General features: G+C 37.3%; 1 protein-coding gene across 13 annotated transcripts in view; it reads right to left on the bottom strand.

The window, feature by feature from the left end:
* The window catches only part of DGKB (diacylglycerol kinase beta), a 781129-nt gene that overhangs the window by 456485 nt on the left and 310614 nt on the right, over window positions 1–14030 (bottom strand). For all 13 annotated transcript variants that reach the window (XM_089315158.1, XM_089315157.1, XM_089315159.1 and 10 more), the window contains one exon: window positions 11614–11688. In XM_089315158.1, the coding sequence (XP_089171284.1) occupies window positions 11614–11688 (75 nt within the window). The remainder of the gene's footprint in view (window positions 1–11613; window positions 11689–14030) is intronic.

Consider the following 14030-nt stretch of genomic DNA (forward strand, 5'->3'; position numbering starts at 1 on the left):
GGCCATTTGTGGGGTGAACCAATGGAAAAAGGAAGACCTTTCTTTCTCTCTCTCTCTCTAACTCTGCCTGTCCAAAAAAAAAAAAAAAAAAAAAAAAAAAAAAAAAAAAAGAAAGAAAGAAAGAAAAAGAAAACAATTTGAGGGGAGAGAGAGAGATCTGTTGTTCACTTCCAAGATGGCCACAACAATAAGAGCAGGGCCAGGCTCATTCAGGTGTCCCACGTGAGTATTCAGAGGCCCAAGCACTTGGGTCATGATCTGCTGCCTCCGAGGTGCTTTAGTAGGAAGCTGGATCATAAGCAGAGGTGGGACTCAATCTCAGGCACTAAAATACTGGATGCAAATGTCCTAAACGGTGGCTTCAGGGCTGCCCCTGAACTGAGTATTTCCATACTTTATTTACTTTCTATTTTGAGATTTCAAAGGACTTATTAGAGTCAAAGACTTCCAGCCAGAGAGGCATGGAGGGGGGCTTCCAAGAGAGGAAAAAACCCAAAGAGCCCCATGGCACTGGTGTTTTTTAAATACAATCTCGAAGGAAAAAAAAAAAAAAAAAAAAAAGAACTTGACAATCAGGTTGGCATTCAGTTACCAGGCAGGGACAAAACTCATCAAATGACCTGGCTTGCTCATGATAAAACAAAGAACCATCCATCGGAAGGGTGGAATAGGTAACTTGTTTTCACAAGAAACTGTGATATATTGATGTTTTGTATGTTTCTTATTAAGTAAAAACTATGCTTCTGCCAGAATGATGTGCTCAATTAAAATCTGCCTTTAAATTAGCATCAGAGAAACAAATAACCAACTAGTGCTAAACTTTTACATAGACACTATTACAGCATTATTACTGATAATCAGTGTTTTATCTTCAACTAAATGAATTATTAAATCTTTGGGTCTGTGAATTGACTAAATTAAAACAATTATTGCCACAAACTTATTTTTGCTTAGAGCATTGCGATCACTTGGATTTAATAATGGAAGCATGTAATCTTTTTAAAGTTCTGCTAATGGTATCAAAATATTAACATCTATCACTTTTTTTAGCACACACAGAAGTTGTAATTGAACAAGGACATTAATCTGAAAGAGTCATTTGATAGAAATAAAAAGTCAGGCTGTAAAGAGTGACATGCAACAAGATTTTCTATAGCTTAAATGATGATGTATGGGCAGAGAATTAACTACTGAATTTTAAATCAAGTGTGGATGCTTCTTCAGCATATGTTTGCTCACTGGATTCCACATGACCAGTGCTATACTTGAGAGGTCATTGTGGATGGTATATATTAAGAAATGGTTTGCACATGTTATATATTCACCATCAACACCTGGTAAATGCAAGGTTAAATGTACAGATATGAAGATAGCAGAATCTCAAGGCAGCCATGGAAGTAACACCCAAGTGTCCTGGGTTCTTCCTTTGAACCTGTTCTGTCCTAAACACCCAGCCTCAAAGACCTCTGAAATATCTTCAACACCAGCCTTCCATTATCTTGACAAACAGCAAGGAACTTGCATCCACAGTAATATCCTCATCCAATGTTCGTGTGAAACGTGCTTGACATTCTATCCTAGACATGCTTTGTAAAAGCTTTGTAACATGGCCAGACCAAGAATTTCCACTTTGTTTGCATTCTGTCTTGATTTTATTTCTGACTTCTGCATCTCAATATAAACAGTCAAGAGAGGTTATGCTACACCTCCAACACAGTGCTTGGCAATTACATCTGTCATACATCCTGTATCATTTCTCCCAAGTTCTATAACCCACAAAACACTAGCCCATGGACCATTTGGCCATATTGTTTGCTACTTTATAGCCAAAGATGGGTCTTTTTTTCCAGTTTTCAATACTTTGTTCTTCATTTTTATCAGCAGAATGATCTTTCTCACCATATTCCCATCACCTTTCTGTTCACAGCCATATAGAAGGTTCTAAGATGGCTCTCATCTTCCAACTCGTTATGGTTTCTACCCACTACCCAGGCCTAAAGCCACTTTCACAGTTTTGTGTATTTGTTAACAGCACTATCCTACTTCACATGCCAATTTCTGACTTAGCCCATTCTGGCTGCTGTAACAAATTACTTTAGACTAGGTGATTTATAATCAACAGAAACTGTTTCATTTCACAGCATCATAGCCAGAGAGCAGCTGTCCTCAGAAGGAATTGTCCCATGAGTCTCCCTTATGTATTTGATCTTTATATCAGAAAGACTAAACTCTGGACTTCAGAGTTGGTGCTAGAACAGTTGTGACTTTGGGGATGACAGGGATGAAATGAACGCATTTGAACTTGAGAAGCACATGGATTTTGGGAAGACAAGGTCAGAATGCTGTGGTTTGAATGTCATGTCCCTCTAAAGTTCATGGTGAAAGTTAATCCCCAATGCATTGCAATGACAAGGCAGGGCATGGAGGAGGTCATTAGACCATGTGGACCCACCCTCCTGAGTGTGAGCAGTGCTCTCATGAAGGACTTCAGAGAACTACCCAGCTCCTGTACGCTCTGTGCCACATGGGGACACGTCCTGAACCCTTCCTGCCCAATGAGAATGCAGCAAGCAGGTTCCATTCTGGAAGTAGACAGTGAACCCTTCCCAGACAACAAATCTCTTGGCATCTTGCTCTTGGACTTCACAGCTTCCAGAATTATGACAAAGAAACTTGTATTGATTATGAATTGTCCAGGTTCAGGTATATTGTTAATGCAGACAGAACAGAGTAAAACAAAGATGACAGGAAATATTCAAATTAGTTGGTTACTTTGTTAGTCCATTCAGGAGAATCCATTCCTTTTTAAGAGGGTTCAAGAATAAGCAATGGCTTCTAAACAGTGACACAGAGATTTCTGGCCTAACTGCTATTTGGTCAAACATTTCTTCTCTTTTTCTGTGAGATGATACATAATAAAATTTCAGATTTTAAAACTTCTTTGAAGCTGTAATGCATTTGTTGTTATGCACACAGTGATGAAACATGGCCCAAAATGGAGGCATTCATTGTAAGGCGAGCAACTATGTGACTTTGCTGGCTTACGGCAGCAAGTTCACTTTCTGTTACTTTTATTAATCTGCAGACCTTTAATTTAAGAGCATAAATCAATTTACACACTCAACCATTAAGTGAGCAAAGCAGAGGCAGAATGATACTTGCACATTTAATTGAGAGGGAGCCTTAGAGCATCATTTGCTTCAGATTTGATGGTTAATCACAAGACGTGGTGAGTTAAATGCTTCATTAATACATCAGTGCAGAAACCCACTGTGTTTTGAAAATTTCCAGTAGAGGTAGGTTGAATATTAGTGAACATTTTCTCAGGCTCTTGAGGATTCTGTTCATCTCTCTCATGTGACTCCAAGAGTCCCATGGAAAAAGCCATCAATCCTGATTCAAAAGGGGCTTATTTAAATAAAATATGGCAGAAAATTTCTCATACACAATGATATTTTAAATTACAAAATTAACAAAATCTGTACAATTTATCATGCATTTTCTAGGTTGTTTTTTTTTTTTTTTTTTTTTTTTTTACAGGCAGAGTGGACAGTGAGAGAGAGAGAGACAGAGAGAAAGGTCTTCCTTTTTGCCATTGGTTCACCCTCCAATGGCCGCCACAGCCGGTGCATCGCGCTGATCCGATGGCAGGAGCCAGGAACCAGGTGCTTTTCCTGGTCTCCCATGGGGTGCAGGGCCCAAGCACTTGGGCCATCCTCCACTGTACTCCCGGGCCATAGCAGAGAGCTGGCCTGGAAGAAGGGCAACCTGGACAGAATCTGGCACCCCAACTGGGACTAGAACCCAGTGTGCTGGCGCCGCAAGGCAGAGGATTAGCCTATTGAGCCACGGCACCGGCCTAGGTTGTAATTTATTTTAATAAGAAAAGATATTCCAAGATTTCATTACAGAAATATGTGTGGTATTTGGAATATGTGACTCTGTGGGTTGACGGTTACATTTCAATTTTTAAATTATTTATGTTTTGCATTTAATTCAGGTAGATGAAACCAAAATTTTTTTTTTTTTTTTTTTTTTTTTTTTTTTTTTTGACAGGCAGAGTGGACAGTGAGAGAGAGAGACAGAGAGAAAGGTCTTCCTTTGCCGTTGGTTCACCCTCCAATGGCCGCCGCGGCCGGCGCGCTGCGGCCGGCGCACCGCGCTGATCCGATGGCAGGAACCAGGAGCCAGGTGCTTTTCCTGGTCTCCCATGGGGTGCAGGGCCCAAGCACCTGGGCCATCCTCCACTGCACTCCCTGGCCACAGCAGAGGGCTGGCCTGGAAGAGGGGCAACCGGGACAGAATCCGGCGCCCCGACCGGGACTAGAACCCGGTGTGCCGGCGCCGCTAGGCGGAGGATTAGCCTAGTGAGCCGCGGCGCCGGCCAAAACCAAAATTTTCTAAAAAGCACCTTTATCACCAGATATTCCTTATACCTAATTATGCTGAAAAGTTTTGAAAATAATTTATTGAAAATAATTTAAAATAATTTTTAAAAACTATCTTGTATTTTATTTCAATTCAACAAATACCATAGATACCTTACTTAAAATTTTTGATTATGATATGAAAATAAACCATCTGTACTTTCATGAAGCATTGAAACCAAAGGGAATAAGCAAGACACAGGTAAATAAAAATTTTGACAGTAACTTTTCTTAAGTCCCATTACCATGCAGATTTGATATACAGCTGGAGATGTGCACATTTACTTTAATTCATTTAAAATTCATTCATATTGACTTCATTCTATTGCATTACAATATGCACCACCAAGAAAGAAACCATTTTTATCACACTCATTTCAGAAACCTTGAATCAAAAGAATCAGGATCTGAGAAAGATATGGATAGATGATGAGATATGGATATCTCATATCCATGGACAGATTGATATGATATATATGGATAGATTGATGAGAGTGTTTCAGAAATTCATGGAAAATGAAATTAAAAGATAAGTTTAGTTTGGGGCAAAAAGCTTTTCAAGACTAAGCATAATTTTTTCATTAGACATATTTTTCTTGAAACTTTTGGAAGACCCCTTAAATGCATGGCCTTACCATGTTTTTGCACCAAAATAAACTTATTTTGTTTTTGTTTTACACAAGCTTTGTGAAGCACCCATGTAATGGAAACCAACTACAAATATTGAGCTCTGCCTTTGAAAACAATTAAAAACTAAAAATGAAGTGACAGGAAAATTTTAACATTTACCAGATAATTCAAACTAGGGATAGATTCAATATATCAAAATGAAAAAGTCACTTCTTTTATGAACAAAGTATTAGAAAAGGAAAAGAAAATAAAGACAGGATGACAGCAAAGAGATGCATATGAAAACAGTAAGACAATTGGTGTGGCCAAAGTGAAATTTTTCAATATTAAAGGTTGGAAATATAAAGTAAAACACAAAAGTACTGAGAGAAAATACACAAGATTATTTCAATAGTCTTGACTTCAGGAAAGGTCTTCCTGAAACTTATAAAAACTGAGAAATCATTCAGCAGGGAACTGGGAGGTAAAACTTTTGCTTTATTTTCCTTGCTCATTAACACATAGAATTGTGTGCATTTATAGGTTACCTTGGGAAGTTTTGGTGAGTGTTGTGTGATGATCAGATGACGGTAAGTGCATCTGTCCCATAAAATGCTGTGCTGAACATAATCAAAAATCCTTTCTTCTAACTGTCTGAATTATATAATTTATTGTCATAATCTATTGTCACTCTGTTTTATGACAAAACTCCAGAACTATTTCTCCTGTCTAACCAGTACCCACTGAACAACCTTTCCCTATCCATTCCACCCACTAATATTCTGTCTATCCTCTGGTAACTACTCTTCCAATCCCTACATCCACACAATTCATGTCTTCAGATTCCAGACAAGGGAGATCAGGCAAAGGAGAATTGCATGAGTTTCTCAGTATGGACCAATAGCTGGAACTATAAGTGCCCCGAAGTTTTAACAGGCACCATTCTTATTCATCTCCAGTGAATGTTCAAAGGCTTATGTTTATGTTGGCAGAGGTGAATTATGAAAGAGATGAATATCTTCAACACAAAGGTAGTAACTTTAGGGTACATTTATCATCAAAGGAATAAATTAGTGGATTCAAATATGGAACTGCACTTCAAGGGCCCTAGCCACCTACTTAGGAGCAGCTAAATTTACAGGATCCTGTCTACCATGGAATGAAGCCATTTGTCACGACTACACTAAATATGTGTTATAGCATTGGGATTTTCCTTTTCTTCCCATGATGCCTTTGTAAGTAGCCACGTCAACTGACTGACTAAATGCACTATAATGAAATCTCAACAGACTGCTCTGTCCTTAAGGGCACATGTAACAGAGATAAAAGTAAGATGGTGAGTTGATGTCCCTGAAATTAGATACCAGCTCACATATTTCTTCATGGAAATGCAACTGGTCAAGTATAACACTGAAGTACCATACTAGAGAATCATGGAGTCAGTGGGAGCTCATAAATGCTACATTATATCCAACAGCCGAATATAGGCACCAAGTGACATGGTGCTGTTTTTCCCATGTCAGAATTCACGGCTAAAAGGTAAAGCTTGAGTGATGAAGCTTACGGTTTTATTTAAAAACCACCATGATAGCCACTTGTATGTGACAACTTGGCTGGGCTGCAAGGTGACCAGACATGTGACCAAACATATTTTGGTTGTTTCTAGGAGAGTATTCTTAGATGGGAATATAGAGTATATTTAGAGAAGACTGAGTCAGGCCGATTGTCTCCAATAATATGAGTGGGTCTTATCCAGTTAAAGGTCTGATTGGAACAAAAGGCTGACTTGGACCTTTCCCTGAATAACAGAGAATTCTCCAGCATATTAGAACATCAACTCTTCTTGGTCATATAGAGACATGTGGGCTTTCACCCTCAAGCCAGGAAATTTGCACTTTAAGTGTGCAAATTTTGGACTTGCTAACCTATAACAGCTCTCTTTCTCTATCTTGCTTTCCTTTCTCTCTCCTTTAAATGTGCATATATATATATACGCACACACATATATATAATCAATTTATTTTTATATATATTATCTCTATAAGTACATATTACATGCATGTGTGTGTGTATAAATGATATTTACTAATTGGTTCTGTTCGTCTATTTAGCATTGATTAATATATCCATTTGCAAACATTGCTTCCCATCCCTCTGGTTTTGAGCCCATACAGTTTAGAAGTTTAAAACCAAAAAGAGAAACCTGCTATTATGGAAGACAGTATTCTTGGAATCATATCTTCATGAAATCTGTTATATATATTAATAAATTTTGAAAAGTAGTAAAAAAATTTAAAATCATGGCTGGCGCTGTGGTGTAATAGGCTAATCCTGTGCCTGTGAGCGCTGGTTTGTGTCCTGGCTGCTCTTCTTCTGACCCAACTCCTGGCTTACGGCCTGGGAAAGAAGTGGAGGATAGCTCAAGTGCTTAATTAGGCCCCTGCACCTGCATGGGAGACTCTGAAGAAGATCCTATCTCCTGGCTTTGGATCAGCCCAGTTTTGGCCATTGTGGCCATTTGAGGAGTGAATAAGAGGATGGAAGACCTTTCTCTCTATCTCTTCCTCTGTCTGTAACTCTGCCTCTCAAATAAATAAATAAAAATATTTTTAAAAATGTAAAATGGTAAATTAAAAAAAGTTCTCAATGAATGAGAAGCTGAAACTGCTATCTGGGCATTTTGAGGTTCTTCATGCCACTTGAACAAACAGGCAAAAATTATGTTTGCATCTGATTACCAAAAAAGTAATTGGTTTGATGATATAAAATGGAAACAGACACCATTAGGAGAATCTGAACTCCTATCATTAACTTAGTTAGTATTTTCTAGGTTGACTAGGGTAATTAGCAACCCACAATCTTGATACTATATCCTAATAGAGTTTTTTAGATCATTCATTCTATAGAGATCATAGGTAACTCAGGGCTTCTCTTCCTGCCTTCAATTTATGATGCAAGATTTTGAGACAGACTATCACTGCTAGTCATTATGGTTAAGGAAAAGAAAATGTTGAAAATATACTTCTGCCCAGAGACCAGTGCTAAACCTAGTGTGAGAGGAAGTACAATAAAATCAAGTGCCTGGGAGATCCTTAGTAGATGCACTAATGTACATGTATATTGAGACTCTATGAATGAAGAGGAAATAGAAGGCCATACCAAGGATTTTAGAAACCCAGGGCATGAAGATGAACAAACTGCATTAAATTGTGGGTTGTCTACACTGTAGGAAGTCAGGAGTTGTGTTTCAGCTATGTTTAATAGTAGCAGTATGTTGACCACCATAACTTTTGTCATTTTACATGTTCTTTATGGAAGGGATATTGGTCATCCCATCTGTAGGACTGTACAGTATGGACACCTGTGGTTAAATCCTATGAAGAATTAACCTTTTGTCTTCAGGGTATAGAAGTGACATTGGCTTTGAGGAAACAAACCACTGGACCGTCAGTCAACATGTCCCAGCCAGCTGGGACTGTAGCACGAGGGAAAAAAGGTGGACCAGGAGATATGCTTGTTCTGAGATCTGAAATGTGAGGAGTGAAACAAGAACATCCACTATTACTGCACTCAACTGTAGTCGCAAAGGACTTCACCCTCTTATTTCTGCTACTCTGATTTCTCAAATTGTCCTGATTTCTGTGTTTTCTGAAAAATCATTCTTCATTTTTTCACTAATTCTTAATGAACAATCTCATAAGTTTCCAACAAAGCACATTTGGGAAGATAAGCTAGATTTCATTTCTGTCACTTACAGGAAAATAAATTCATATCATGTTTACATTTACAATTGATTGGATACATGCAAATAAAAATGGCAAGGATATATTTCCATCAATCACAATGGACAAAAGTAGAACTGAAGACAGGCAATTTGAGGGAAGTTGCTGGAGAGCAGCATTTTGTACTGTTGCTGTGGTTATAGTTTTATATGAATTTTTGGATAGCTATTTGGTGGAACCTGACACAATTATAATTTAAAAATATAGCAACTACAGCAACTTAGTCTATGAAAATATTTGGAAAATTTTTGAAAATAACCCAGATGAATTGACAAGAGTTTTTAGCATATTGGATAATTAAAAAGCACCATATAATTTCCATCAATAATGGAATAGTTATGAAAATTTTTAGAATACCATGCAGCTTTTATAGATCATGAACTGATCAGTATCTACTAAAATGGAACAATGTCATCATGTTTTTGGGTTAAAGATGCAAGTCTACATTCTAAATTATGTAAAAATCATTTACTTATCTATCCAACACACATGTGTCTAGATATCAATATGTGATACACAATTACTTTATGTGTATATATTAGATCATTTGGGAAGATATGCCTAAACAGAGGTGATTCCTAGGTGGAACATTGACTGAAAGAAGTCTTTATCTAAATTCTCAAAAATATTTAGTGTGTACTTTCTGCAACAACAAAAAAAGATAGATAATGATAGATAATATATATAGATAGGTATAGATAGATAATGATCTCCAGTTCCATCTATTTTGTGAAATAAGCCAGACACAGAAAGACAACTATTGCATGTTTTCTCTTATATATGGAAGTTAATATAGAGTATAAAAACCATGTCCATATCCTATTACTTGGTCTATAGATAGTTAAAAATATTGTCTACATTAAATTTTATGGTCTACATGAAAATATATATCCTTCTTCTTTCACTTAATGCTTATTATGAATCCCACATTATGTGATTTAAAAAATCTCCATTTTCAAGAAAAGAAATAGTATATTTGTGTATATATCTATATCTATCTATCTCTATATATATATCTAATATGAATTGTTAAATCTTAAACAGAATTTTAAAAATGCCTCCAGGAACACAAAGAAAAAAGGGAATATCACGCTGTACAGCATAAATATTTATAATTATTTTGAATAAAATATTTTTAGTAAAAAACAAAAATAGAATAGAGGTAAAAGGATGCCTAAAATTGGAAGAACAGAAGTAAACATTCAGATATTTCTAAAGAATGGCACAAAAAAAAATGAAAAGAGACATCAAAGCTAAAATCAGCGTTATCGCTGTCTGTTCACATTAAACCCCAAACTAGTTATGCTATTATTAATTATTAATTAATATTAGAAATACTATTGATAAATAGTAACCCTGACTGAGGATATACCATGTGGAAAGCCCTTTGCTCTTTGCGTCACAGGCATTCGTCAAAGGAACGTCAGCCTGTCCTATGAGGCAAGAACTATGTGTTTCCATACGGAAACACAAGACACATAGAGGTTAAGTTATCAAGCTGGTGTTTAGTAGACCAAGAGACCTGTTTGCTCATGAAGTAAGAGGCATTGTGGATTTACATGGTGAGGTGGATCTACAGGTGTTTTGAAATGGCTAAGCTTTTGAATGCAACATTTCTTAATCCTACAGAATAAGAGCTGCCCCTTTGAAGTCCACAGAATAACAAAGGGCAAGGAAAAGAGCCCTCCTGAAGCTGAGCTCTGAGCACCTATCTAGACTGCATGTGAACTTGGCTTCATCTGCACGGGGGCTTTCTGCCTGTGGCTCACTCAGGCAATGGCCTGCACATGCTCCTGTGGATTCTGCCATTGGAAGCCGACCCAGGCAGGGTTCTGAATGAAACCCCCGGGGGCAAGCCCTCCTTCTGCAGCTGGGGACAACCACTGGTCACTGCGTGGGCTTTGGAAACTCAGCCCTGACAGCAGGCAGCAAGGGAGTAGAAGAAAGGGATGAATGAAATGTGGAAACCTATGCTAAATAATTGTACTTCATGAATATTTATTTCATATAGGGCACAGAGGTCTCAATTTTATTCTGAGTTTTTACAAGAGTACAAATTCCAGACTGTCTCTAATTGCTGCGAGGGACCTGTCATGCTCACTTGAAATCATACTTTTTATTTGAAGAAGCACGCAGACAGTTTTTTAGGACTTCCTGTCCCTGCAGTGCTCTCTGGCCTACCCTCATGTCCATGGAGAGAAAGGCGGTCAGTGGAAAAAGGAGGCACTCCAGAATTAACCAGGCCAAATGAGTGACAGTTTGTTTCTGTGCATGTTTATGACATCAAAAGCATATGGTTTATGCTTTTTTAAAAATTTTTATCTCGCTACATCTTATCTATCAGTGATAAAGTAAGAGAGTAACATTCATTCCACTTTGTAAGTAGTAAATGAAAAAATCATATTACAGTTTCTATTCTTTGCTAACTAGATTTCCCTTTACTCTTCAGCAAATCTATATTTTAGATTAATAAGTAAAACAAAGGAGGGAAGTTCTTCAAACCTCTGATTTAGTACTTTAAGCACTTTGTGTCTGTGTGTGTGTTGTATTACTGAGTGGTACTTGCATTGTTCCCCATTGTTTCCAAAGGAGGGAAATGTGTTTGAAATGAGCTGTTGGCTAATTGGAAAGACAGAGTCTGCATTGTTTTATCGTATGTTGTTGACATTCAATTTATTTTATATACTGATCTGGCTGCTGCATTAAAATAAGATTATTTCTAAATACATCAGGCTGCTGATTTAATTAGCTGCTATTAAGTGAGTTAATAGTAATGATATTATCCTTGGACTTACCCTGGCATCGGTCCATTTCCAGCAAGACTGTAAACCTGACGAGGATTTAGTAGGTACTGGAATTTTCTGTAAATTCTATAAAGGTAAAAATATGGAAAACCAGGAAATTTAGTGATATCTAGTATTTTTAAGTAAATCAAATTTCCTTAGTTTTATACTTATGAGGGTACTTCAAAATTTCCTGGATAAATGGAATGAAAAGATAAGTTTATATTAGTACCAACAATTACTGAAATCTGTGCATGTTCTTAGATATTTAATAGTTCAACAGCAACCAATGGTTCTTTTGGGAAAAAAAAAGATATTAGTAGCAATATTTTATGTTAGAAATAATGTAATGCTTGCATTCTAAGTATACATATTCATTGAGTATATTCTCTAATCTGTTTTCGAACATGATTTAACCAATTATATTTCAAATAAATATTTGTAAATATTTCAGTGTAAAATTAGATATCATCTCTCAACAGATTCTTGCAAATAGATCCTACTTTCTGTAGAACTCAATATTAGGTTACTGAGCCAATCGAACAGATAGTGAAAATATCTCGTTGGAATATATTACGTTGGAATTGTACACATCAGATGAGTTAATGGAGCCTCACCTAGTCTAATCATTTCACATAAGCAACTATCTCCAGCAATCAGTCCACAAAATTCTCAAAGGCCCAACAGGCACATAGCAAGGATTCATTCTTTTCCTGAAGTAAATCAATCTTTGTATCACAAATGCAACAAAAATGTGTCTCAGTACATATATATCCCATATGGTGGACATTCTCAGACAAAACATTAAAAGTGAAGGGATATATTTAGTTTTTTTTTTTAAATTAGTTTGCATGTACATGCAAACATTACTGTATATTTTATGAACACATTCATATATTTGCTGATGGAAATTCTCCAAATTCACTTTGTAGTATCTTCTTACATAAACTCACCTCTAAGTCTGCAATGAACCCCGCACTTGACTTATATTATCTTAGAGTCGTCCTCAGTACTCTCTTTTCTCTGGCACCTACACCCCATTACTGGACAACCTGTGCTTTGTACTGATTAATGTCTATCAAACCTGGCTATTTTATCTCACTGCCTTACAGCAGGCCTGAAAACTCTTCACCAGCCAGCTCTATCCAATCTTGACGATCCAGTCCTGCTCTATACTGCTATTTAAGTGCAGTTGCACAAAAGTTCCTGCTGCTGTCAAGTTATTCACAAGAGAAAATTCAAACATCTTCTCAACACGGCCACAGGGCATCTCAGCTTTCACCTGGGAAAACTCCTCCAGGCTGACACCTTGCCCGTCTCAAATCTGTCTTTGTCCTTCCTTCCTCTGGCAAACATCTATTTGTATCAGAACCAATACAAAAGCCGCCGTTTTCATGGATGGCTATTTCCTCCTCTGAACTTCCTTAGCATCTTTACTTTAAACATTTCTAGTTTAACACTGACCATATGGCATTGCAACATATCTGTTTAGAAGCCTGCCTCCCGGCATGCCTTTGTCTTGTTATCTTTTATCCCTGTGCCTAGCAGTTTGTATTGGCCCAGGAGTTGCTGTCTGGATGAGTGATATGTGAATACTTCTTCACACCTGTGGACCTGAATGGGAAACTTTGTTTTGAGTATAGAATTCGGTGACCTTTTCCAACATCTCTAACTGATCAAAGTCAAGAAGATGGCCAAAAACGATTGGAAAGGAAAATGCTGAGTTGTAACCCACAGTGAATGGTGCATGCTGGGAAATTTATGTTTTCTTCATAATAGATCTCCCTTCAAATGTATTTATGTTTCATTCGACTTTGAATGGTCCCAGTCAGTGTATAATAGGCAAAACCCAAGGGGGTGGGCATATCTGAATACTCAGAGGTGCCCTTTCTACCCACCAAATTTAATTTCCTTCTGTATGTTGTTTTTTTAACTTAGACAAAACTAAATGAAAGATCTCTGTGAGTGAGATCCCAGTGGAAAGAACAGGTCTTCAAAGAAGGAGGTACCTTTCTCTGAAGGGAGGAGAGAACCTCCACTTTGACTATGATCTTGTCTAAACAAGATAAGAGTCGGAGAACTCAAGGGGCTTCCATAGCCTTGGAAACTCATGACTGGTGCATAGGGAGATTACTGATGCCATAGACAGGAGTGTCAATTGGTAAAGTCAACAACAGGAGTCACTGTGCACTTACTCCTCATGTAGGATCTCTGTCCTTAATGTGCTGTACATTGAGGCTTAATGCTATAACGAGTCCTCAAACAGTATATTTCACTTTGTGTTTCTATGGGGGTGCAAACTGTTGAAATCTTTACTTAATGTATACTAAACTGATCTTCTGTAAAAAAAAAAAAAAAAAAAAAGAAGAAATTATCAATTCCCAACTTGACTCTCACTGGGATTAAACATGACAATAGGTCTGATCTGA

Source organism: Oryctolagus cuniculus, chromosome 16, assembly GCF_051225735.1.
Source record: "Oryctolagus cuniculus isolate XC-2025 breed Fujian yellow rabbit chromosome 16, ASM5122573v1, whole genome shotgun sequence".
NCBI lineage: Eukaryota > Metazoa > Chordata > Mammalia > Lagomorpha > Leporidae > Oryctolagus > Oryctolagus cuniculus.